Source organism: Girardinichthys multiradiatus, chromosome 11 (genome assembly GCF_021462225.1).
Source record: "Girardinichthys multiradiatus isolate DD_20200921_A chromosome 11, DD_fGirMul_XY1, whole genome shotgun sequence".
Taxonomy (NCBI): Eukaryota; Metazoa; Chordata; class Actinopteri; order Cyprinodontiformes; family Goodeidae; genus Girardinichthys; species Girardinichthys multiradiatus.
In genome coordinates, this window is record NC_061804.1 from 12,608,998 (window position 1) to 12,636,674 (window position 27,677).

Below are 27,677 nucleotides of genomic sequence, written 5' to 3' on the forward strand. Positions count from 1 at the left end.
ATTAGTCATGTGTGGACAAAACTTGCAGGTTTTCTTGTCAAAGTGGTCCAAATTTATTCCATCATTAAACATAATGTAAACAAGGCTGAAAACCTGTTTTAAACTGTAGCTGTTTTTGATTGCTTCAAATAAATTTTTAAGGCAATCAATTTTCTTGTGCCGCTAAATCCACAAGGATAGAAAGCCTTTTTGCCTTTGTCACCGAGGTGTCACGACGGTGTGAATGCCTGACAGAAAACAAGAAAGCCCGATCCTGAGCAGACTTCGGACCTTTTAAGGATCCAGCCCATCAGAATTTAGATCAATTTTCAATAATGTGTCCACTCAATTTGCTTTATCTCTTGCTCCCACTTTTTCCATTTGCATTTTGAAGATATGCTTATTAGCAGGTTATGATCCACCTGTATGAAAAGCGAATACATGCAACACTTTCTCACAGTTTTAAGAGTTGGATCAGGACAGTATATGAAAGGAAAATCATGCAGCAAAAAGAAACCACACAGAAACTTCAGTCAAAGTCTGAAAAATGTGTTTTATTATGTTTTATACAGCATATTATTTTAAGTATACATTTGTTTCTCAAAACTTTATAGCATATTCTGTTTACTAGGTGAATTAAGTCACAAGCCACAATATGACCATCTCTTTTTAACAAATAGGGACTTCTCTTTTATATTGACTGATCACTGAGCTGATGCTGGGCAGGGTTAAGTCATGAATGTATGCTTAAGGGGAATTTTGTTTATCAAAAAAATTGCAAGCAGGAAAGCTACTGTAGCCAAAAAAGAAACGCTTAAATTCTTAAGGTTTGAACTGCAAGAAGGTGCAGCAGCTTGTTTTCTAAACGACCAAATTAAACTCGCGTTTAAAGACAAAAAAAAAAAACGAGCATTATTTACTGTTGCTGTTTTTCTTTTAAAATACGCAGCCGGGTTTTTTTAATAGAACAATCAAAAGCACGGATACTTACTGGACTCAAATCAATGGAAAGTCCTTTGTTTTGTGTGTGTAAAATAAAATTGGTGTATATAAGAGAAAATCAACAAACATGATGTAGGAAGTCTCACACTTCCTTCCTAATGCTATTGTTTTCTCCCCAATCTTATGTCAAATCCTGCTTTTGATTAAACCATTTCAAGTCATTTATTTCCAGTAAATGTGGAGGGAGAAAATTAGGAATCTCCATTTCAACACACTAAAACATTGTTATCTCCTCTCTGACGATAAAACTCCATCATGGCCAGCAGAGGAGTCGTGATTCATCTGTGCCGTCGCAGCCTGTGACCCTTGTTGAATCCAAACCTAGTCTGTCTTAAAACAAGCAGAGAATGTGCAGAAACAGACCCGGAGCTGTTCATCAGCAGTTAAACAGAGGAATAATGAAGCTATGAGCTCTGAAAGGCATGTTCTGGGTTTTTCCACAGCTTTTAAAAATGTGCTGATTTGGTCATTAGCGTGTCCTTTCCAAACCAGCAGATAATCAGGAAAACAAAAATAATGTGAAACTCAGGCATTAACCACTTTAGTCCAACCAAAGATATATTACAAATTTTGCAAGCAATAACTTATGTCACACCATGCAATAAAAAAGTTAAATCAAAGACAAACACAAATATACGATCAAACCCCTCCCCGACCCCAAATTTCCTACAATGCATTGGTAAGCAAGTTAATGTCTGTTCGGATTTGGTTTTCCTTTTTACTTTTTAGGGTGGCACTTGTGTTTTGATATAGTTACTGTTGTTTCTTGATGAAAGACTGAATAAACGGGATGATGTAGAGGGGTGATGAAGATAAGAGTATAGAGGGGAAACAGCTCAGCCATCTACCCAGCTCTGCTCCACAATGGCTGTCACCCTCTTTTCATACTCCCTCTTGTTTTCCTGATAGAGCTGTGCTGCCTGACTATTGGCTGGGCTGTTGGGGTTTGGCTCATCAAGCAATGACTGCAGAAAGACACACAAACAGATCTTTTGAATACATACAAGTACACCCCAATGATATAGAATAGCATTAAAAAGTTCATTGAAATAATTGAATAAAAATACAAAAGTCAATATAAGGATTAATTGCATACATGTTTTGCATAAAAAAAGGCATTTAACACAGAAATTTTACTGTTACGTTTTGGCCTACACAATCATGCAGAAGACTGCTGACTTGTTTTCCAGCAGTCATTGATACCCTCCCACAAAGATGGTCAGCCTAAAAAAATCATGAGCTATATCCCAGAATATTAGAAGAAAGTTGAGTGGAAGGAAAAAGTATAGAAGAAAAAGGTGCATAAGCAACAGGGATAACCACAGCTGGAGTCACTGCTTCCGGATTCACCACACACAGATGTATCAAGTACACGGGCTACAAATGTCACATTCTTTATGTAAAGCCATTACAGAACCAGATAACATCAGAAGCACCCAACCTGGGCTAAGGAGGAAACGGTCCGGGCTGTTGCTCAATGGTCCAAAGAAGATGTATCATTTCATTTGGTATTCAAAGTCCCTGAGCCTGGACAAAGAGTGCAAAGGTGCTGAATTCAAGTTATTTGATTATCATTATGAAGTTTCCACAGTCCATAATGATTTGGAGAGTTATGTCAACTGCCAGCGTTGGTCCATTGTGTTTTATCAAGTCCAAACTAAATGCAGCCATCTGCCAGGAAATTTTACACCAAGCTGTATGCTAATATGTTCCAGGAGGACCTTGGTACCATCCCATCCCACACTGCCAAAAGTACCACAATTTTGCTTAATGACCATGGTCTCACCTGACCGCATGGCCGGCAAATTGGCTTGACCTGAACCCCACAGACAATCAGTGGAGATAAGGTCAAGAGAAAGATGAGAGACACCAGACCGTACAATGCAGATAAGCTGAAGGTCACAATTAAAGCAACCTGGGCTTCCTTAACACCTAATTAGTCACAGACTGATCACTCTGGCAAAAAAACGCAGTTTTTCCATATGGTTAAATAAATATGCATGATCAGCACAATTCATTTAGAAAAACAAACGTACTTAAACAACAAACTCCGATCAGACACCGTCCATAAAGGTGACCTGCATATAAACAATATGAATTAATGAATGCTAACTATATTTGACTCCCCAAATAGTTACTTAATGTGTTATTTTACAGTTACATTTCACCATGCTCCTGGTTACTCATTAAGTGAAATAAATGCATGAAACATGTCACTGTGTGATGAATCTATAGAATCTAAAGGTTTCACCTATGAAACTGATTTACTAAAATGAATGAACATTTCCTCCAATGTACTGATATTCACTTATATTATTCAGAGGCATTGTCTAAAGAGGGGAGTCTTGAGCATACCTGAATGCTGGCAGATTAGCAGCATAAATCCTGAAGGTAAGGTAAGTTTATTTATATAGAGCTTTTCAGCAACGAGACGCTCAAATCGCTGTACATACAATTACAATACAATCACAAAGCGAATAAACACAGATAAAGACACAGAAAAACAAATCAAATGATAAAATCAAACAACAGAGGTAATTTAAAAAAGTAAAATAAAATAAAGAGAATATAATGATGGACAAGAAAATGAAAGGAAAATTGGACTGAAAACACAACTAATCATGCCTAAATGGAACAGTCAAAGGTCACTCTAAACAAATACGTTTTTAATCTTGATTTAAAGCAACTTAGGGTTTTGGCGCTTTTACAGTTTTCTGGCATTTTATTCCAAATTAGTGGAGCATAAGAACTAAGAGCTGCTTCTCCATGTTTGGTTCTGGGTGTGCAGAGTAGATTTGAGCCAGAAGGCCTGAGAGGTCTGGTTGATACACTGACAACAAGTCTGTAATGTATTTTGGTGCTAAGCCATTCAGTGATTTATAGGCTAACAGAAGTATTTTAAAGTCTATTCTCTGAGCTACAGGAAGCCAGTGCTTTAAGGACTTTAGAACCGGGGTGATGTGCTCCACTTTCTTAGTTCTAGTGAGGACGCGGGCAGCAGCGTTCTGGATCAACTGCAGCTGTCTGATCAACATTTTACCCAGACCTGTGAAGACACCGTTGCAGTAATCAATTCTACTAAAGATGAACGCATAAATTAGTTTTTCAAGGTCCTGCTGAGACATTAATCCTTTAATCCTGGAGATGTTCTTTAGGTGATAGAAGGCCGACCTTGTTACTGTCTTTATGTGTCTCTGAAGGTTCAGATCTGAGTCCATCACTACACCCAGGTTTCAAGCCTGACTGGTGGTTTCTAGCTGTATTAACTGAAGCTGTGTGCTAACTTTTAAACGCACTTCCTTTGGTCCAAAGATTATTACTTCAGTTTTGTTTTGATTCAGCTGAAGAAAATTTTGGCCCATCCATGCATTGATTTCTTCTAAGCATTTACTCAGTGCTTGAATGGGTTCATGGTCACCTGGTGACATCGTAACGTATAGCTGTGTGTCGTCGGCATAGTTATAACTTACGTTGTTGTTTATTAAAATCTGAGTTAGGGGTAGCATGTAGATATTGAAATAGGAGGGGCCCTAAGATGGATCCTTGGGGAACGCCACATGTGATTTTTGTGCGCTCTGACGTAAAGTTACCTACTGACACAAAAAAGTCCCTGTCCTTCAAGTAGGATTTAAACCAGTTGAGTGCTGTACCAGAAAGACCGACCCAGTTTTCCAGGCGCTCTAATAAAATGGAGTGATCAACAGTGTCGAATGCTGCACTAAGGTCCAATAATACCAGCACTGTGGTTCTTCCACAGTCTGCATTTATACGGATGTCATTGAACACTTTGACAAGAGTAGTCTCTGTACTGTGGTAGGAAGGAAGGAATATCCCGTCGACTAAAGAAAAAATAAAAAATAAAAAACAAATAATCAGTGTGCTCATACAGACATAAGACAGAAAAAAAGGGAGGTCAGACTGACAAACCTGGATGGAGGTGAGTATGGACGACACATCATACGTAGGGCTCCAGCGGTTCTGAAGAATGTCTAAACATATACTGCCATCAGCATAAACTGGAAAACAGAACAAAAAACTGAAGTTAAATATTTAAAGCAAGTAATTTCAAAGCACCATTTCCATAAAAAGAAAAATGCAATTAAACACTTCGAATATACAGTTAATGTTTATAGATAAAACAGTTTGACTGGAGATGAATAAGCAGAAACAACTGTGTAGAAAAGGAAAAGGATGGCCACTCATTTTTAAACACTCATTAAAGAATATGGATTTGATTACCGTATAGTTTTTTTTTTTTAAAATAAGCATTTCAAAACGTTAATTTGTTTTCCTTTTTATTTTAAATCCCCCTATTCTCATTGTTATTCCAATCCCCATTTCAACTTTTTCTATCAAAGTAACTGAGGGCTTTTAGTAAAATACTTTTTAGTTGCACACACACAAATGTTTAAATGAATGTGTATTGTGTCATGGGTAGATTTAACATTTTGGAGAACTTTCAACTTAATGATGCCGTTTTTTACCGAACAAAAACTCGAACTGATCACATCTCAGTGCCCTGATCAAGTGATGAAACTGTGAATTATCTGCAAGCTTACAATACTTCAGGGCAAACTTTAGCATTTCATGCACAAGAGTCTCAAAATCCCCCACAAAGGTAAGGTGTGGCTGACTGTTGTGTGTGCACACCACCGTGGTTTGGGTATATATATCCCCACATATCAATCTATGTGGGGACCCTTCATAATGTATACCTCTTCCCTTACTGTAAACTTAAACTAAAGGTTTATAACCTAACATATAGATTGAGCTGAGTTAGAGTAGTTTAATTTAATTTAAATAGCCCTAGATCAAAACATGTATCTCAAGGCACTTTATAAAACAACAGATCAATAGCATTCAATCATACAGACAAGTTCTAAGTCAATTATATGCATTCCAATTTGATTCTGGTAATCAAACAGTGCAGTCAAGTTCAATTTATTATTTAAATTGGTTATAAAGTTTTCTAAGGAAACCCTGCCGATTGCATTGAGTCAGTGACTTGCAGCATTCACTCCTCCTGGACGAGCATGTAGCGTCAGTGGACAGTTGCTTGCATTGTGTCGTTGACTTTGCAGTAATCTCTCATACAGAGCATGCATGTCGCGACAGGGGAAAGGAAAACTTCACTTTAACAGGAAGAAACCTCCAGCAAAACCAGGCTCAGTGTGAGGGGCGATCTTCTTCAATCGACTGGGGGTTTCAGAAGACACACAAAAAACAAAAATACCAAGAAGCACTAAACTAGGAGTCATTTATAAGTTAAAAGTAGGAAGTTACAGGCAGTAGCAGCTCCTTTAGTGGCTTCATCTAGAAGAGAAAGCTAAGCAGATAATCTCTGAACCAGTTTTCAAGGATGAAAGAGAAAGCAAAGAGTTAGTTGCAGTAAAGGCTGAGCCAACAGCTAAGTCTAGAAGAGATAGGGTTAAACATTGAAAGACAGGGCGAAGTGCATCATCTATAAATGAATACAGACGGATGAATAAAACTACAGCTTCATGTATTCAAACTTTGCTCTCCAACTTTCATATAACCAAGAGTATCTAAAATAAAACAAATTGCATGTCAGTGAGAAAACTGTCAGCAGACATGCAAAAAATTAAATATAAAATCAGTATTTAATCAAGGAGGAAGACAACCCTTGTAGGGCATTGCAATTTTCTGTGAATGACAACAGATTTAGGAATTCAAGCTCAATCTTTTATGTGAGCAAGAGAACAGACAGATTTGAACAGATGCAAATAAGCTAGCAAAGGGACAGGACGTAAATATGGCATGATGATGTCATCTATATGCTAGTTGGCATATACATCATAATATATGTATTTCTAAAGACTTTCATTGAAAAAAAAACAACTAAAAGTTAAATGAATGAGAACTAGTTCATGTTTTAAATTTGTTTAAGATATTTAGGTGGTGGAAGATGAATGAATTCAGCTTTAATGTGTATGAACTAAACCAAGAACGAGTATTTGTTAAGAGTGAACTAGGAGGGTGCGGCGGTGGTGCAGAGGTAAACACCGCTGTTGTGGGTTGGAATCTCCATCCCGTTTACTGCATGTCGTATCCCCTCTCTCAACCCTATTCCCTGTCAACTCACTATTGACAAAATGTGAAAAATAAAGCCCACTAGTGCCTGGCACAACACTCAAGACTTTAAATCACCAACTTTCAAAGCGTATACAAATCGACCTGAAGGCGTGCAGAAAACAGCTCATATGAAGACATTTGTGGCAGACGGCTTCTCAATGTCCCCACAGAAGGCTGAAGAAAAAAAGACCAAGACTGATACGTACAGAGAAGAGGAGCAAAGCGACTGTAAAGCTCCATTATAATGATATATTTTTTTTAAAAGAAAAAAGAAATACTAGGTTTAACATACATTTGAATGGTGTTTCTGCTTAAAATGTCCATTTCTTTAAAATGCCATGACTGGAATCTAACATATTAGACAAATTTGAAATAAAAAAAATAAAAGGACGGTGTCAACTAGTGAATAACAAATGCAACAGCATGGGGGTTTGGGTTGGTTCACGGAGCAACATCACTTACCATTTGGATGAAACATTTTGGACACAAATCGAACTGTGGGGGGCTTGTTTGGATACTCCTCTGAAAACTCTATCAGCAGCTTAAATGTTCCTGCAGAGACAAAAATGAAGATGAGCAACAAAAACCTTTTAGGTTGCAAGAAAGATGCAGATATGAAAAACTGAGAATGCTGCTGACAGCGAAAGAAACCATGAACTGACTACAAATATCCCTTACTGTAGCAAATCTGTTGATTGTGCAGAATAAGACAGGTATATGGGAAGGAGGCGACTGAGAACTAATGTTAAAGGGAAAACCACAATGATACTCTGCAGCACCCTGCTGAAAAAGATGCTTAAATCCCAGATGCACAAAGTCTGGAGCTTTAAAACAACTATGTGCAAACAAAAGTAAAAGCTTTTTATTAAAATTGCATAAGCAGTGCCAAAGCATACTTCACAGCTCTGAATCTCAGTCATTATGACATTTACCCACAGATTTTAGCCTAATTTCCAATCCAAGTTATCTACGTTTTTTGCAAGCGGAATAAAAGTCTGAATAAGCGAAAGTATAAACAGAGCAGCTCTATAAGCTTTACGTACCTTGCGGACCAAAATAAATTATTGATCTTACAAGTGACGTATCAGAGCTAAAGAATGCAGCTGAGCAACCACAGCATCAGCCACCCTGCTGTGCTGCCAATTTCTAAAATGTACTGCCTGTTTTTGCTGAATCGTATTGTTGGCACTGCATATTATTTGGATTTAAAACTGGATTTTTCATCCTTTACAATGACATTCACAGAGAAACTACAACCATACTGGCTTCTGCAACTTCCCAGGTGTCTGTAGCATGCCGATTCTTTTTAAACTTCCCGTTCTCTAACACGAAACACACAAGTATTGTTCTCCATACCTATACATGTCCCAATGTGTTGTTTTTTTTGTTTTTTTTAGCCTCTAGAACAAAAAATAAAATAAAATTTGTCCAACTGTGGAAACTGTATACATTTTAATGTCCAATTAAATAGTGTTAAAGGTGAAAATCATGTTGACAATGCAATATCTGAAAATCAGATAAATAAAAAGCAGACAAAGTGGTAGTTGTGAACATTTTTAATAAAAAGAAATCATAATGCTTACTTTAATTAATATGGCTGTTTTTTAATAAAAAGCCCTTTTCGAATTGCCCCATTTTTCACCTCCAAAATGTTACTGGAGGACAGGTTAGCACACATACAAATTTCACCATGTATTTCTTTTTAAATTTCTCCAGTTGATCTGAAAGGTGCATCCTCAGTTTTCCCATTTCTGGCTGACAGTCTGCCAGCACCTGTCCTTTGTCTTCAAAGAATGGAAGCACCATCTGGGTTCATCCAATGTTGTGTGGAGATGATCAGGAGGAATCATTTTTCTGTTTATGTATTTCAAACACAGGAGCAGAATATCACCTCATACCAGAACATAAAAATCTTAGAATAATTTGGTATGAGCCAATAGTCCAGTCCTCAATCCTTAGTTACACACAGCTGCGATCCTGCATTCTACAAAAACAAAATCTCTACTGTATTTTTTTATTCCAAAATTGACAATGAACAAAAATTAGCTATTTGGAAAATCCAACCCGTTGCAATCAACCGTTTAGTTTTCAGCGGGTATCGAATAAAAAATGTGTGAGATTCACAAACAGTATGAAGAAACTTTAAAACATGCATTACGTACTTCCAGGTGTTCTGTGTATAAACTACAGTGTGCTTTTTGTATTCAGCTCCATTTTTCCAGTTGTCTACCCCAAACTTGACATTTGCAGGTTGTATTAGGTTGAAGGAGAAATGCAGTTCTACAATAACAGCGAGAGGCTAAGTTCAATAGTATTCAGTGTTTTTGTAAACAAACCACTTTATGAACCCAATATATTCCAAACATACAACTTACCATCTTCAAATGGCGTTCCCACAGGCCTGCAGAAGACAAAGATAGAGTGTACTTATTATCAGAGTCCAAAACCGATCTGATAATGTGAGAAAGTAAACTTTCATAAAATGTGACCATTACAAGCCGTGCTTAATAAACTACAAGCCCCATACTACACACCAGATTCTTTGTTTATTTATCTCTGGACATATTTTTTTAACAGCTGAGACCAGTCAGTTAAAAACAGCGTTTCACTTCATGCAGAATCCTCTTCTGAATCAGGTTCTCAGCTCATTTTTACAACCCCTTTGTAAAGCTGTGTTTTTGTTGCTTGTTCTAGTGTTAAGGTTTTGACAGCCGTTTATCAAATTTCCCCATGAATTGTTTTTCATTGTTCCACTGTTATTCAGAATTAATAGCATGTTCTTTGACATTTTAACCATGTTATTATGCAGCAAGGTGGCTTCATTGTCTCCCAGTCTGTTTCCCAATCTGCATTGCCAGGGAGGTTAAGATAAACCGATTTGGATTGATTAGAGGAACGTAAAAGATACAACTGGATCAGTGGAGCGGCTGTGAAAAGATGATGTTTTGGGGGTTAAATTTAGATGCATTCTGTTTCATTTCCTTGCATCAATAAAACTTGGTCTGTTTAATGTTGTGAAACTTTTATTTCGAAACATATTCCACGCAATTATTGGATTTTGGGGGTTATTCACGACCAGCATTGCTAAGGAGACGGATTGGTGTCAAATAATAACAAGATAAAGATGGTGGAAGTGATAAAAACGTATACACCAGCTACCTACGTATTAGCCCAACTTACCTTACTGCACACTTGAGACAGTAACATGCAGCTTTAACTGCCTGAGGTTCAGACTTTTCTCAGGACCGGAGTGCCAAAAATGGAGAGCAACTTTTTTCCCTGCTCTCCTTTATAACAGGTATGGTAATTTAAAGACAATTACAGATTCCACTGCTAATTTACAGCGTCCCTCTTAGCTCTGTCACAGAATGAACTCTGCAGCGATTTTGCACCCTTTACAGTCGATGATAGCGTTTACACTGCCTCCACAGGGCGGCATCGTGCACACGACCGAACGAGCACAACATCCGTATTTTAAAAATAATTCACTGAAGATGCGGAGCGCAAGCTGTGTAACCCCAGGGTTACAATGTTGCAGAGGATGGGGCTTTCAATACCTTTTCAGCATTTTTATTTATCACTATTATTATTATTATTTTATGACCTCCATGCACCAAAAGAGTCATTGGGTCATTAGTTAACTTTCATTGATGATGCATGTGCTAGTCTGCAGAAGCATTGAGGGTTTCAAATAATCAGAATTAGCTTTATTCGCCACATTTGTGCACACAAATAAAGATCTTGACTTCAGTTCCACTTTGCTCTCAGTGAAGAAAATGTAAATATATAAAAAGGGAAATAGGTTTTTTGTAAATATGTATATGCAGTGTTTATAATAAATAAAGTGAGAAGTTATAAAAGAAAGCTTAATTTATCTTTATTGCTTCTGATATAGAAAATGTAAAATTTTCGTGCTCACCAAGTTACTGAATCACGCCTGCAGCCTGACAGGTTTTATAATTTTGCACTAAGCCTCTGTGTTTATGTTCATTGTAAGTCAGTTTCTATAGAAGCACACTAGTATTGGTAGATGAGACTTGTTAGGTTGCTTTAATAACAAGTTATTAATTAGGTATACTAAACTGCATTTTATCATTTGTTTGCACATTGAATCAAACCCAACTGCAGCGTTTACCCTAAAATAAGTGGATCGTTGGCAGTGTTAAGACATTGATTTTATGGGCCACAGACTACACCAATCAGAGATGCAATGTAATGATTTTAATAAAGTAAAGAGCAGGATGGGGGCGGCACAAGGATTCAAAGGGGCTGCAGGATGTGCGCATTACAGAGGCACAGTAGAGACAGTGTGGTGGAGCTGGATTTAGAACATGACTCACCCAAAAATAACAGCATTCCAAAGCATGATGTTGTTCTCAGACGGTGCTCCGCTTACACCAGTGGGAGGATCTTCCTGAAGTCTGAGAAACAGGAAGGAGAAACATTAAGATGGGCAGAAGACAGGAAGACAAAAAGACTGACATTACAGGAGGCGGCTGGGAACACAAGGTAGGGAAAAATGTGACAAAGATAGAAAAAAACAACAACAACCAAGAACAAAAGGAAAAATAGCCAGAGGGAGTGATGAATAAGCATGAGGCAACTAATTAACACCTTGACAACAGGATAATTATCAATCAAAGCAAGAAACTGCAACATGACACTGTAAGCAGATCCAGGCTTACAGGATCAACTGCACACTGTCCATCCAGCTATCAGATTTCAGCCAACATATGCTTCTGTGAAGGCTCAGAGGCTCCACTGTTCTGTGGCTGTAAACCCTGTGGGCATCAAGGCCCTGCTGCTGTAGGTCCCACCTTAACTGTGGATGCCCTCTGATGTACTTGAAGTTAAAAATAATTGTAAAAAATGGTATTCAAAGGTTTGGAGAAAGAGTTTGGTCAACATTTCTATTGCACTAAATGGTTATAAGGAGAAGGAATTTTTTTTTTTTTTTTAATGCTACAAAATATCAGGAAGAAAAAAATAAAATAAAAGCACCATTTTCAAACTGTACTAAAGGGCATTTCAGAGAAAATGTCACAAGTGTAAATTTTATATGTGAACAGACTGAAGAAGCAAAGGTAAAGCATTATTATTTAGATTCCTGCACATCTGCGTTCACTTGTAAAAGAATAAAATGTCTGCGCCAGGCCACTGGTTGGTTTCCAGTACTATAGACAGTCACAGCATGGAAACTAACGGAGCTCCATCAATCACCCGTATTAGGATGAACCATTTGAACTACTGTACATTTGCTAACAGCAGGATGTCTGTTAAGCAGCTGAATGCTGGCTGACTACCTGAGCAGAAGGCCTGACTAACAACCAGCTTTTTATACTTGTATTACCTTATAAAAAGTAACGAGTGAGGGAAGAATGGAGCGTGAGGTCGACAGACGGATCGGTGCGGCTGCCGCAGTAATGGGGGTGCTGTGCCGCTCCGTGGTGGTGAAGAGAGAGCTGAGCCGAAAAGCGAAGCTCTCGATTTACAGGTCGGTGTACGTTCCTACCCTCACCTATGGCCATGAACTTTGGCTCATGACCGAAAGAACAAGATCCTGGATACAAGCGGCTGAAATGAGCTTCCTTTGTAGGGTGGCCAGGCACTCCCTTAGAGATAGGGTGAGGAGCTCGGCCATCCGGGAGGAGCTCGGGAGTAGAGCCGCTGCTCCTAAACATCGAGAGGAGCCAGTTGAGGTGGCTCGGGCATCTACAGGTCCTTCTCAAAATATTAGCATATTGTGATAAAGTTCATTATTTTCCATAATGTCATGATGAAAATTTAACATTCATATATTTTAGATTCATTGCACACTAACTGAAATATTTCAGGTCTTTTATTGTCTTAATACGGATGATTTTGGCATACAGCTCATGAAAACCCAAAATTCCTATCTCACAAAATTAGCATATTTCATCCGACCAATAAAAGAAAAGTGTTTTTAATACAAAAAACGTCAACCTTCAAATAATCATGTACAGTTATGCACTCAATACTTGGTCGGGAATCCTTTTGCAGAAATGACTGCTTCAATGCGGCGTGGCATGGAGGCAATCAGCCTGTGGCACTGCTGAGGTCTTATGGAGGCCCAGGATGCTTCGATAGCAGCCTTTAGCTCATCCAGAGTGTTGGGTCTTGAGTCTCTCAACGTTCTCTTCACAATATCCCACAGATTCTCTTTGGGGTTCAGGTCAGGAGAGTTGGCAGGCCAATTGAGCACAGTGATACCATGGTCAGTAAACCATTTACCAGTGGTTTTGGCACTGTGAGCAGGTGCCAGGTCGTGCTGAAAAATGAAATCTTCATCTCCATAAAGCTTTTCAGCAGATGGAAGCATGAAGTGCTCCAAAATCTCCTGATAGCTAGCTGCATTGACCCTGCCCTTGATAAAACACAGTGGACCAACACCAGCAGCTGACACGGCACCCCAGACCATCACTGACTGTGGGTACTTGACACTGGACTTCTGGCATTTTGGCATTTCCTTCTCCCCAGTCTTCCTCCAGACTCTGGCACCTTGATTTCCGAATGACTTGCAGAATTTGCTTTCATCCGAAAAAAGTACTTTGGACCACTGAGCAACAGTCCAGTGCTGCTTCTCTGTAGCCTAGGTCTGGCGCTTCTGCCGCTGTTTCTGGTTCAAAAGTGGCTTGACCTGGGGAATGCGGCACCTGTAGCCCATTTCCTGCACACGCCTGTGCACGGTGGCTCTGGATGTTTCTACTCCAGACTCAGTCCACTGCTTCCGCAGGTCCCCCAAGGTCTGGAATCGGCCCTTCTCCACAATCTTCCTCAGGGTCCGGTCACCTCTTCTCGTTGTGCAGCGTTTTCTGCCACACTTTTTCCTTCCCACAGACTTCCCACTGAGGTGCCTTGATACAGCACTCTGGGAACAGCCTATTTGTTCAGAAATTTCTTTCTGTGTCTTACCCTCTTGCTTGAGGGTGTCAATAGTGGCCTTCTGGACAGCAGTCAGGTCGGCAGTCTTACCCATGATTGGGGTTTTGAGTGATGAACCAGGCTGGGAGTTTTAAAGGCCTCAGGAATCTTTTGCAGGTGTTTAGAGTTAACTCGTTGATTCAGATGATTAGGTTCATAGCTCGTTTAGAGACCCTTTTAATGATATGCTAATTTTGTGAGATAGGAATTTTGGGTTTTCATGAGCTGTATGCCAAAATCATCCGTATTAAGACAATAAAAGACCTGAAATATTTCAATTAGTGTGCAATGAATCTAAAATATATGAATGTTAAATTTTCATCATGACATTATGGAAAATAATGAACTTTATCACAATATGCTAATATTTTGAGAAGGACCTGTATACCGGATGCCTCCTGGACGCCTTCCTCGGGAGGTGTTCCAGGCACGTCCCACAGGAGGAGGCCCAGGGGACGGCCCAGGACACGCTGGAGGGACTATGTCTCTCGGCTGGCCTGGGAACGCCTTGGGCTCCCCTTGGAGGAGCTGGAAGAGGTGTCTGGAGAGAGGGACGTCTGGGCGTCTCTGCTGAGTCTGCTGCCCCTGCGACCCGGTCCCGGATAAAGCGGAAGACGACGAGTACGTGTACTTTATAAAAAGTTGAATGACAAAAGGTTTAATATTCTGCACAATGAGAACTTAAAAAACTACTTGTAACGATAATTATAAATATGTTATTTTAGAACCATTATTTGCTGTTTTTCGGTTTTCAATATAATACATCATGTTGTACATTTAATTAAAATTTGATGCAAAGACTATATTAGTGTGGTATTTATACTTAAGGTTATAATACAGTGAACATCTCATTCTGGCCCATGCCTGTACAAAACACTGATAAATCTATCAGCACATGAAATAATGGCTGCAGAACAAACTGGTTTTTTGCCATTCCCTTTTGCAATTAAAAACTCACAATAATGTAGATAAAAATGTAAATAAGAAAATAATTTTAAAACTACTGTGCTGTTTAGGTAAACAAGTTAAAAACAATCTGTATTTAAACTTTCAGACACTGATGCACTTCAGGTAATGAATGCTTGCATGTCTGGTGTTCTCAGTCTTAAAGGATCCGGCCACTCTGAGTTAGAGGAAATGACCAAAGCTGTGACAATGCTTTGATGATGTTTTGTTTTCAGCTCTGCAGAACAGAAAATAACTGTCATATGACATTTGAACCTTGCGGAAGCAATGCAGCATCAGCCAGGAAATGTCATGTGCTGCAATTTCTCCCTGCCCTGTACTGTCAACAACCTCTGTAACCAAACAACTTCTTCCTGACCCACTTTAGTGCTTCAACTGCTTGATGTGCAAATTCTTGCATTTCAAACATTTATATCACTTTCCTTTTGAAATCTTTTCAAATATTAATGCAATCATTTAAGTGTTGTTACCTGAAAAGTTTTTTTATTTAGATATGTGTACCAAACCATGATAGTCACTTCCATTACGAGAGCTATGGCATTTAAATTCACAAACATCCCAAAGATCTACTCATGTTGGACTTCTTTTCACCCTTGGAAATTTCACATCTTTCTCCACTACAGACAAAACTGCCATCATTTAACCCACTTCCTCTTAAGTCACCAACAGTTTACATTGTCCAGAAAGTCCATCAAACAACAGTTTACTAACAAATATTTTAAGAATATCACATGATTGGATCTAATAACATCCATAGAAGGTTTTCCATTGCAGTTTTTCCAGTTTCTCACCAATGAAATTGGTAAGAGCAATAAATAATTTACATCATACACCAGAACATGCATGGACTAACTAATCTGTGGCTCCTCGAAGCTGTGTAGTAGTTTTCATAAAGAACGACATGTTCTAGTTTGTCTTTTATGCTCCACATCAGCTTACAGCCCAAGTGTTTAATGATAGATAAATTAAAATGAATAAAAAAAGGATTTGCCATGGTTGAAACCCTGCGTTGTGGTTTCACAATTTGCCCTGAGCGGATTGAGAAATGATCTCTGTGACATGCAATGCGAAATGCCACAGTAACAACTGCCTAGCAACAAAGACATGAGCTAATCAGAACAGGCGTTTTAAAATAATTTTCCATCACCAGTCTGTTGAAGATTATGGCTTTAGGAGAACCTAATCAACATCATACATAAAAGGTAGCTCGCTGAAATTAGCTGCTTGAAAGTAGCTTAGTTAAACATTCAAACTCTTGATTTTAATCACTAATGAAAATATAACAACTGCAGGGATCACTATACATCATTTAAAGCCCCTATATAACTCCATGTCTAGAATAAATATGGGTTTTATGAAGACTTACAGCAATTAAATCTGGTAAGCGGATTAGTAGCTAGTAAGAGCCCAGATCTCTTTCTAATGGCCTTGTTGCAGTCAAACCCATTGTAATTAAGCCCCTTCGCAGAGATGTGAAAGGTGCACTACTCGATTTATTGACTAGGAAAGAATGAGAGTTACTTTGCTTTACTGCACATTAGAAACTCTTGACAAGTCAGCATACTGGAGATCTGACGTATAGCGCATTCCTAGGTAACTGGAGAGTAACTGGTGATTAGAAGTGTTTCAGCTGATAAAACACCATCTGTTTTGGCATTGATGAATTATACCTGCTCTAAATCAGACAGAAATAAAACCAAATCATTTTATATCTAATAGTTTCCTCTGAAAATCTTGTTTTACCCATTTTAGAAGCCTGTGCATTAAAGATCTTAATGTGATGGCCTGTATTTGCCGTTCCAGGGAACATAATGTTACTGCTATACATACACCAGTCATTCCTAAATGTTATTTTCAATCTAAACCCAACCAGCTAACATTTCTTAATTAAGGATGCAGGCAGAAACCTCGGGTATTAAGCATAATGTGATTCCAATGGTTTCACTATAAATATGATGCTTACTATACATAATCTTGAATAATTTTGTGCCAACCCTAGATTGACCTATTCTAGGGTTTAGCATAGAAAGGCATTATATGCAAAACATTTCAAAAGAACTGTAGTTACCAATAGGATGTAAGATAGCGCAGTCAGCCAGTCTTGGTGTGGGACACGCGAGTGATGCAGAGTGATTGTGTTTGGTTGGCCTCTGTGTTAAAGTTCACCACCTGGAGGCTGCCACAGTAGTGTAGAGATATACTGACGCCTTATCCAGCCTACTTCAATGTTTTGGTTTTCTGTTCAGTTGAGATTCTTAGCATCTCTCCTCCGCTGGCAGGTGATTGTGAACAACAAACCACATATCCAGCACAACAGCTGCCATATGGAGCAAGGCAACAGACTGGAAATGGTAAGTTTTAATAGCAGGGGCTTTTCAGGTGAGGGTTTCTCAGGAAGCAGAAACATTAATTTTGTCTTTTACACACTATGATTAAATTATTATTTAAACAGAGATAGGCAGCTTCCCGTTTTAAAATGTTACACTCTTAATAACAAACACCTTTAAATTAGATGCCAGAACAAGAGCTGGATTTTTCTCCAGCCGTATGGAGCATACAATAATGCACCATTACCACTCCCTCACCTGTTGCTGTACACTGCCAGTCAGCTGACTAAAAGATAACTCTTACATTCATTGCTAAACAGTAAAGACAAAGTTATTTGTTCTGAAATATTTCATGAAACACACTGTCTCAGGCTTTGGAAACTAAAAGAGCATCACCCATTACTTTTACCAAGTTAACTCTTTTGAAACCACAGTGGGTAAGCTAAGAGCGTGGTAAGCGTGTTAAATGATTATCCGAGCAACTAGCTGGACAACTTAACCAGCCAATATCAGCTTGTAATGCTCCTTGTGTCACTCAATAGAGCAGAACAGCAAAAAAGTATGAAATTGTGCACAAAAAGAATTTAGATCTACCAAATGTGACAGGTGTACATTTTATAGTTTTGCCAACCAACAGAGGAAGGTGGTTCAGCTGCCTGTATCTGGGATCTCGTTCTTTTGGTCGGGATCATTTCTCATGATCTTAGGTGAGGTTCTGAATGTAGACAGACGGGTTTGGCTCGGCTTTTATTTCAACACAACGGACTGGAGCAGCTTCAGCACTGCTGCAGATGAGGCCCCAATCAGTCTATTAGTCTCTTGGAGACTATGGAGACATTCACTCCTCTCCTTAAGGCAGAGAGTGACCCATAAACTAAAAGGAGTAATACACCTTTTTCCTGGGACAAAACTATCATCTCAGACTTAGAGGAGCTGACATAATCTAAATGAAAATAAATAAGCAAGTGTTAAACATAACCTTAATAAAACTGTAACACTTATTTTATGAGCACTGGGTATAGCTATGTGATTCTAATGTTTTTAACACTGAAGTATGAGACCACAATCAAAACGTACAGTCCTATACCAAGTGAGAACCAGAATGGACAAACATTTTTAACTTTTCTATTATCTGTCAAAGTCACAAAATATAATAATGTACAATAGTATGAATTGTGACATATTTGTGCTATACTGCTAAATTTAGACTTTTTAAATAGGGAAAAGCGTAACTTGTTCATTTCTAATACATAGAAAGAGGCTACAGAAGAGGTGACAGGAATTTATACAGACATTGTAAACACGGTGCTTTCCTCGACTAAAAATCTCCTAAATTTCCGTCCCATAAAAAGAAAATCGAAAGCAAATAAAGAAAACCGTCGGAATGTTTCTGCCGTTTTGCAGGGACAATTTTTAACTCCTCTACCGTTAAATAAACCTATTTCTGCTTACTATAGCCATTATCCATTAACAAGTCAAATAACCCTGAAACACGTTTCATCCATACAGATTTTTGAACCCTAAACACCAGAAACGGAGAAACACTAAATATACTGGCGTAATTTCATCAGAACAGAATACTACAAAGAAAATGAGCCATTTGTTATCAAGAGTTGACATCAAGACGTTACACGTTGCCACTGTCTAAAAAGCAGCTGCTGTCAAAGAAAGATCCAGAAATTATTCAGATTAAGACATTTTAGACAGTAAAATCTGTCCGGTATGAACAGTATTGTCTTCAACCGGCGCTAATGCTAAGCTAACTAGCTTCGTCGGGCTAACGCTGCTAGCTTAAACACAGAAACAGAAGAGCTAGCTTCCACAAACGGCGTCTTTACCTTTTAAAATCTCTCATTAGCCGTCTTCTTGCGGGTGTAGACATTATTTCAGTTGTGTATAAAAAATTTTGAAAAACCTAAATGAGCACAGAAAACGCCAAAATCCGGTGTTTCTTCCGCTTGCAGCTCTTTTCTTATTCCCCCAAAACAACAACTGCCTAGCTCGCTATTTATGGTTGACGTCGGTTGGTTGCGGTGCTGAAGCCAACGGAGGCACAACCCTTATATGTCACAATCAACGTTCCTGTTAAAAAAGGTCACTAAAACGCCCCCTGCTAAAAATCTGCTGTAATTCTGTTGGAATATATGTGTAGATTCACCTGCTTTATTTTTAGGCTAAATATGAGAATAAGAATCATTTAATAAACAAACCGAGGCGTAAAAACTGTACAAGTGCATCTGCATAAATAAGAACGTTATTGAAAAATTCATTTATTTCAGAGGGATATTTTTAAGGGTTTAATTTTGATCATTGTGGCTTACAGCTAATCAAAACCCAAAATTCAGTTTCCCAAAAAATGTGAACATATAAGACTATTTTTGTAACGTTTTTTATGCATACATGTTATTTTATAGTCTACAATCAAGGTGAGGACTGCTGATTTGACTGTTGTCAAGAATGGAGTCATAGAAAGTAGTATTCCAACATATTCATTCTTACATTTAATTAGATTTGGCATACCGATTTAAGCCCCTTGTTGTTATCTCTGACAGTTCACTGCAGGGTCTATTTTCCAAGTTAGGGGAGTCTTTAATTCAAAGCACTCACATATGCATCCATCGCACACGCTCTGACTTTTAAAAAAATCTTTTAACAAGCTAGACATTTTCTATTTAGACCTAAATATCTACATTTCTAGTCAAAGGTTTATATACCCTGATCAAGGGCACGAATGGGAAATAATTTTAGACTTTTTATGATGTATGAACTGTTCTCTTTTCAGGGTAGAGAGGTTATACAGCATAAAGCTTAAGTGATTTTTGAAAGCAGAAGGTTGAAGCATCCATCCACCCTTCAATCCATTGTCTATACCTGCTTTTCCATGCAGGGTTGCAGGGGAGCTTGTGCCTATCTCCAGCGTTCACAAGGGTGAGAGGGAAGGTACACCCTGGAAAGGTCTCCAGTCCATTACAGGGCAAGACAAGAGACAAACAGGACAAACAAACATGCACACACACACACTCACACCTCAGGTCAATTTAGATCAACCAATTAACTTAACAGTCTTTTTTTGGACTGTGGGTGGAAGCCGGAGTACCCATGAAGAAATCACAAATGCACAGGTAGAACATGCAGACTCCATGCAGAAAAACCCCAGGGCGGGAGGTGGTGTAAAGTTTTTATTTATTGTGAGTTTTCTGTAATCCACACAGGATCAAAATCATAAATACAGATTCTAATATAAATATACAGGGGTTGGACAATGAAACTGAAACACTTGGTTTTAGACCACAATAATTTATTAGTATGGTGTAGGGCCTCCTTTTGCGGCCAATTCAGCGTCAATTCGTCTTGGGAATGACATATACAAGTCCTGCACAGTGGTCAGAGGGATTTTAAGCCATTCTTCTTGCAGGATAGTGGCCAGGTCACTACGTGATACTGGTGGAGGAAAACGTTTTCTGACTCGCTCCTCCAAAACATCCCAAAGTGGCTCAATAATATTTAGATCTGGTGACTGTGCAGGCCATGGGAGATGTTCAACTTCACTTTCATGTTTATCAAACCAATCTTTCACCAGTCTTGCTGTGTGTATTGGTGCATTGTCATCCTGATACATGGCACTGCCTTCAGGATACATTGTTTGAACCATTGGATGCACATGGTCCTCAAGAATGGTTCGGTAGTCCTTGGCAGTGACGCGCCCATCTAGCACAAGTATTGGGCCAAGGGAATGCCATGATATGGCAGCCCAAACCATCACTGATCCACCCCCATGCTTCACTCTGGGCATGCAACAGTCTGGGTGGTACGCTTCTTTGGGGCTTCTCCACACCGTAACTCTCCCGGATGTGGGGAAAACAGTAAAGGTGGACTCATCAGAGAACAATACATGTTTCACATTGTCCACCGCCCAAGATTTGCGCTCCTTGCACCATTGAAACCGACGTTTGGCATTGGCATGAGTGACCAAAGGTTTGGCTATAGCAGCCAGGCCGTGTATATTGACCCTGTGGAGCTCCCGACGGACAGTTCTGGTGGAAACAGGAGAGTTGAGGTGCACATTTAATTCTGCCGTGATTTGGGCAGCCGTGGTTTTATGTTTTTTGGATACAATCCGGGTTAGCACCCGAACATCCCTTTCAGACAGCTTCCTCTTGCGTCCACAGTTAATCCTGTTGGATGTGGTTTGTCCTTCTAGGTGGTATGCTGACATTACCCTGGATACCGTGGCTCTTGATACATCACAAAGACTTGCTGTCTTAGTCAGAGATGCGCCAGCAAGACGTGCACCAACAATTTGTCCTCTTTTGAACTCTGGTATGTCACCCATAATGTTGTGTGCATTTCAATATTTTGAGCAAAACTGTGCTCTTACCCTGCTAATTGAACCTTCACACTCTGCTCTTACTGGTGCAATGTGCAATCAATGAAGACTGGCTACCAGGCTGGTCCAATTTAGCCTTGAAACCTCCCACACTAAAATGACATGTGTTTCAGTTTCATTGTCCAACCCCTGTACATCCCCACTAATGTTCTACTAAATGCCTCTGAGCAAGTCAAAAAGATCTGATACAGACTTTGTGGCAACCAGGAAGCTTTGTGGCCTAAGTCTGGCTAGATATTTGGGTACACTTCTTATCAGAATCTGTTGAGGTAATTTAAATCAGTGTGTTTTCTGGCACAGACTTGGGTTTTAAGCATATTCCAAAAATGTTCATGTTGGGGCCATTCCAGAAGCTTAATGTTAAACTGCTTTGACCATTCAAAAACAATTGTATTTGTTTGGAATCCTTATTCTGTTGGAACACCCAATTGTGTTCAAAATGGAATTGATGTGAAAAATGGAAGAATTTTGCTTTTTCATGGTACTTTTCAGTTTGTTCCTGATACTACTACCACCACCACCATGCTTTAAAGTTGGTGCCTCACCTCAGCTCCTCTAAACATACTTCTTGTCATTGTGGCCAAGTAGCTCGGTCTTTGTCTTGTCTGACCATAAAACCTTTCTTCAGAAGACATTTGGCTAGTCTATGTAGGAAGGCTGAACATTTCATCTGACCTTAAATGAGTCAGCTTTGTAGCAGAGGCTTCTTACTTGGTCAGCAGTCTCTCAGTCCATAATGATGTTCAATGGGATTCTCCATTATAGTTATTCATTGAGGATCCAAGAGCCACCATCCTAAGCATCTTGCCTTCATCAGAGGGTAACAGCTTGGTTTTGATCACTTAGACCAGGGAAAGTTTCCTTAAGGTTAATAACCTAAATATTATTGAGTATATATGTATAATTTAGTGTCGATAAACAAACCACAACTTTTTCAATGTGAAAAATGCTCATGTTTACAGGACAAACTTAATACAAAGACTTCAACTAACTATATGTCATATCTGCCATCTAACAAATGATAGGAAACAATACGCATGTACAACGTTATCCGCCTGATACTCTTAGACTTAATGAGAAATGATAGATGAAACAATTCAATTCAGTTTATTTATATAGCGCCAATTCACAACACATGTTGTCTCAAGGCACTTCACAACAGTCAGGTACATACGTTCCAATTAATCCTAATCATTGAACAGTGCAGTCAGATTCAGTTATTTATTCAAATTGGATAAAAAAAGTTTTTCTGTCTAAGGAAACCCAGCAGATTGCATCCAGTCAGTGACTTGCAGCATTCCCTCCTCCCAGATGAGCATGTAGAGACAGTGGACAGTCACTGGCATGGACTTTACAGCAATCCCTCATACTGAGCATGCATGTAGCGACAGTGGAGAGGAAAAACTCCCTTTTAACAGGAAGAAACCTCCAGCAGAACCAGGCTAAGTGTGAGCGGCCATCTGACACGACCGACTGGGGGTTTGAGAGAACAGAGCAGAGACACAAAAAAAACACAGAAGCACTGATCCAGAAATACTTTCTATGGGAAGGAAAAGTAAATGTTAATGGATGTAGCTCCTTTAGTCGTTTCATTTAGAAAGAAAGAACAGATCAACATTGAGCCAGTTTTCAAGGTTAGAGTCTGAAAGAGAGCACATAGAGTTAGTCACAGTAAAAGCTCAGTCAATTGCCATGGAGAGAGAAAGGGTTAAACACTGAAAGACAGGGCCATGTGGATCATTGGTAGAGAGTGAGCATTAAGTTGTTGCCAGCAGAAGCTTGGACAATGCCCCTCTCCAGAAAGGTGTCACAGGTGCACCAGTCTCATAATCTACTCTGTAGTAAGTGGCTTACATTATATTCACCATAATCCATCTAAAACTGATGCAACATGCCTGTATTATCCCGCAGGGGAAGTGATTGGGTGCAAAAAATAAAAAATAAATAAAAAAATCAGCAAAAGATGGACTAAATTTTCATTAAATAATTAACAATGGATGTGGAAAAAGCCACTAACAAAAGAACAAATATAGGAATTAATTACGGATCCACAAGAGTCTGTAAAAATCTGGAATTTTAATAATGGCATAAAATTTGAGCAGCGGCCATTTTAAAGCAGTAATGTATCTGATGAGAAATTGCATTTCAGAAAAAGATAACTAATTCACAGATCACCTGTTAAACTTTATTTCATTTGGTTTAGTCCAACATTTGCTTTAACTGTTTACTCTTTTTATAGAGAAAAATACCTTTATGCAGAAACTGACAAAGACATTTATCATATGGCATATCCCAATACTCGCTATGAGTCACCACTGCATGCTGGGCCACGGTCCAGCAGACAAAAACTGGCTATTAAATCAAGTTTAATCCTTCTCAGCACAAAGAGTCCAGATTACTGCTATTGATAGGTATAAAGCCCATTTCACTGTAGTAACAATGTAGGTCATGCACAGACAAAGGCAATTCCTCCTACATGCAACCAGCAGTTATAGGTATTCTCCTTTATGCAATCGAGCACACATTTAGATCATGTGTTATTGTTTATTGTTGTCGTAGACTGCCTCTACAGCTCAGCGGTAAAAAAAATAAATAATTTTTTTATTCACTTTTAAACATCATGAACTGAAGTTAGGGCTTATTTTATAATTGTCTGGCTCATTAATTAGTGAAGGAAAAGGTGAGCCCATGCCTGCTGGACAAAACCCTTGGGTCTAGCCAAAATATGCAGGAAGAGAATATCTCTGCTTAGCCCTGGTGCTTTTATTAGAAAGGGCAAGGAAATACTGGCATCGATTTCTCTTGAATGGGCTCTGAGAAAATGAAGCCTTTGCCTGTATTGTTTGTTCATTTGCAAATAAAATAATGTGCTGTGGAGACTTTATTAAAAGATTTTGTTGTGCGTGTTTAGAGGAGACCGGGGACAGTTACAACAGGAGATGGTCGCAACATGTCATTTCTTTCCAATCAGAAACAGGCTGATAATCATTCTACATATATTCAGATAAAAAGCAAGTACATTCAAGAACTGCTCCAGGATTTATTTGAAAAAAAAAAAGAAAGTATTTTTTTTTGCTTGAGCTTAGTTTTTGTTATGCTGTTGTCACTGTTTTTGTGATTAGCTCAAACCTATATGGTGTAAACGAAGTGATAAGTTAACTTTGAGCTAATATGGTTAGCATGCATCAAGATCACCTTGTTTAGCTAGCACATCAGGTTTTATCATGGCTGACAGGAAGGGGGACAGTTGCAACAACTGTTGCAGCTTTCCTCATAGATATAAAACAGACCACCTAACAGTATTTTTAACATTAGTCCATTAGTTTTAACTAGTTGTCCTAATTGTTAATAATTGTTGTCCTGCTGGAAGGTGAACCTCCGCCCCAGTCTCAAGTCTTTTGCAGACTCCAACAGATTTTACCAACCAACCTCTGTGTCCGTCACAGAGCAACTGTATTTTTACTGAGATTAGATTACACACAGTTGGATTCTATTTAATCATTAGCAATCATCAGTCATCTTCTGTTATGATTCTAGCACGTCTGCTTGTCCTGCTCTACCCTGTCTCCTTGGCTGCAATCAGCAGATCAGATTCAATTGGTGACTGCTGCAGTGTAGTGCAATCTGTGGCATTCCAAGCACCTGTGTCTTCCCTGATATATATTGACTCTGACAAACAGACGGTGCCAGGTTTTTGAAAGCCATCGTGTGTGTAGATATCCAGTGTTCCTTCCGGTCTGATCATTGTTTTTTGACCTTGCCTTGTCTCTTGGATTTTGCCTCTCTGCCTGCCCCTTGTCGGACTGTTTGGATTTTGGTTTTCGACCCTGTTTCCTGCATCTGGTTTATGCCTCTGCCTGCCCCTTGCCTGACGTCTCTTGTTTCGATCATTGACCCTGTTTCTGTCCCCGGATTATTGAGCCAGCCTTGCCCTTGGATTATTCAGCCTAAAGCCACTCGCCTCTCTTACCTGCACTGTGGAGATCTCTGCCTGCCACCCACTGAGGTTTCCCCTCTGGGTTTCAAGTTTAACCCAAGACAAAAGCAGGGTTAGTTGACTTTTCTGATCCTTGCAAGATCTGGAGAAACTACAAGTCACTAATCCTTTCTGCTTCAGTAATTCCCAGAAGCTTTGTGGAGTTTAACCTGAGTGACGCTTTCCTGTGGCTGAATAAACCTTTTAATCTTTCAGTTCTGTGTCTGGCTGAATCTTGGGTCCACTTGTTTCTGATCTGTAATAACTTCAGGCAGTTGGTTGCACTCAGAGTAAAGAGGGCTGAATACTTTTGCACAATGCACTTTTCAGTTTTTGTTTGTAAAAATGTTTTAAATAATGTATAATTTTTGTTCCACTTCACAATTGTATACCACTTTGTGTTGGTCTTTCACATAAAATTTCAATAAAATAAATTTATGTTTGTGGTAATGTAACATGTGTAAAAGTTAAAAGGGTATCTATACTTTTACAAGCCACTGTAATTTTCGTTGCAGTTTGGATGTGTCCTGTTTTGAGGATGAGCCAACCCAAACGGTGATGGACAAGCACAAAACAGACTGAATAGTGTCAGCGTAGAAGATGACCTGCATCTCCTGTGGGGGGTTGTACTTGGTGCCACATAAACCTCAGAGACCTTCACAGAACGTCTTGATTTACACTGAGATACAATTACACAGAACTGGATTCAAATTATTAGGTACTTGGTTGCGATTTTTATTAATTGTATCATAGTAAAAGGTGGCTGAATACAAATGCGTGCTTCACACTGATTTTTTTGTTTTTGTTTAAAATGATTAAAAAGTTTAATAAATTACCTTAATGTTTTTTTTTGTAATGTGACAAAATGTGAAAACATTCAATGAGTATGAATCCTTTTGCAAGGGACTGTAAATTATTTAAAGACAATTTAAGTTTTTTTAAGTCTTACAGTAAGTGTTTTTTATACTTTTAATATTTTCGTTATAGACCATCTCTGAATCACGTGAGTCCTAAATGAGCTCATAAATATATAAAACATTGGCCAACCACTCAGATGACACGATAGCGGAAACGACAAACAAAAGGCAGAAAGGTTGTTTAATATATTTTGTCTTTGTGCATAAAAGCTAGTAAGCCTAATCATTCTCAGTCCATTAAAACCTAAAATTCAAGAAATATTTCATGCTAGATGAAATGAAGGGTTTCACATTGCAGACTTGAGGGTGCAAATGGACTACAGATGGAAATTGGCCCTGAGAGCTAGAACGTGGTACAAAGCATATTTTCCCTCAAGACTAATGCCCCTATTGTTATGATCCTTAGATGTTTGAGTTTTGAGTGTCTTTCATGTCTGTTTTCTTAATTTCCTTGTTTTGTCATTTCAGTTCATTCCTTTTTACTCATTTCTTAGTTTATTCTTGTGTTCTTTGTACTGAGTTTCTCTGTTAGACTTTAAGGTTTTATTCACCTCTTTTCTGCTCTGTGTTAATCATTCTCTCTCAGCTCCCTGCCTTCCGATTGCTCACACCTATTTGCCATACCTTTCTCCTCACTTCCCCTGTATACAAGTTCTCATCTCACAGTACTGGATTCTTCTGTTCTCCAGACCTGCTCTCTGTTTTCCTGTTATTTGGTCTTGTCTCTACGACAAAGCATGGGACCTATACAGGGTCCCTGCTCAATAAACAGACAAATACTGAACAAAACAGTGAAATTAAATCAGGCCCCTCTCACCAACATCATTCAGATGGAAAATTGTGTCTCCACAAAAACCAGCCTCTGCTAGATTGGATGCTTATTTCTGAGTGCTGGGTGTGTACAGGGAGGCGTGATGCAGAAGTCCACATGTGCAGCAACCATCTGCACTAGAGAGAAGGAAACCTTTAAGACCGCAGAAGCCAATTGACTCATTAAAGCTGTAGTGTCACATTACATCCGCATAGGCTGTGGGGACCAAATTACACCGATGAGTGGGTGTTGGGACAGTCAGCCTTGTAGCATCACA

General features: G+C 39.0%; 1 protein-coding gene and 1 long non-coding RNA gene across 4 annotated transcripts; one reads left to right on the forward strand and one right to left on the reverse strand.

The window, feature by feature from the left end:
* Positions 1 to 512: 512 nt before the first annotated feature.
* Positions 513 to 19,416, reverse strand: ube2b (ubiquitin-conjugating enzyme E2B (RAD6 homolog)). Of its 3 annotated transcripts, XM_047379195.1 has the most exons (6): positions 19,148 to 19,359; positions 11,415 to 11,495; positions 9,450 to 9,475; positions 7,537 to 7,626; positions 4,909 to 4,997; positions 513 to 1,946 (listed from the first exon to the last, which is right to left on the reverse strand). In XM_047379195.1, exons 1-6 carry the CDS (start codon positions 19,189 to 19,191, stop codon positions 1,818 to 1,820), a joined length of 459 nt encoding a protein of 152 aa, XP_047235151.1. In that variant the 5' UTR covers positions 19,192 to 19,359; the 3' UTR covers positions 513 to 1,817. The 3 variants fall into 3 exon arrangements, with proteins under 3 accessions (XP_047235151.1, XP_047235153.1, XP_047235152.1); XM_047379197.1 differs by lacking the exons at positions 513 to 1,946; positions 4,909 to 4,997; positions 7,537 to 7,626 and adding exons at positions 8,616 to 8,928; positions 9,237 to 9,354 and having other exon boundaries at positions 19,148 to 19,413; XM_047379196.1 differs by lacking the exons at positions 513 to 1,946; positions 4,909 to 4,997; positions 7,537 to 7,626 and adding an exon at positions 8,973 to 9,354 and having other exon boundaries at positions 19,148 to 19,416.
* On the forward strand, positions 16,427 to 26,507 carry LOC124876439. The gene is made up of 2 exons (XR_007040307.1): positions 16,427 to 17,333; positions 26,188 to 26,507. It is a non-coding gene; the product is annotated as an uncharacterized LOC124876439 (long non-coding RNA).
* Positions 26,508 to 27,677: the final 1,170 nt, after the last annotated feature.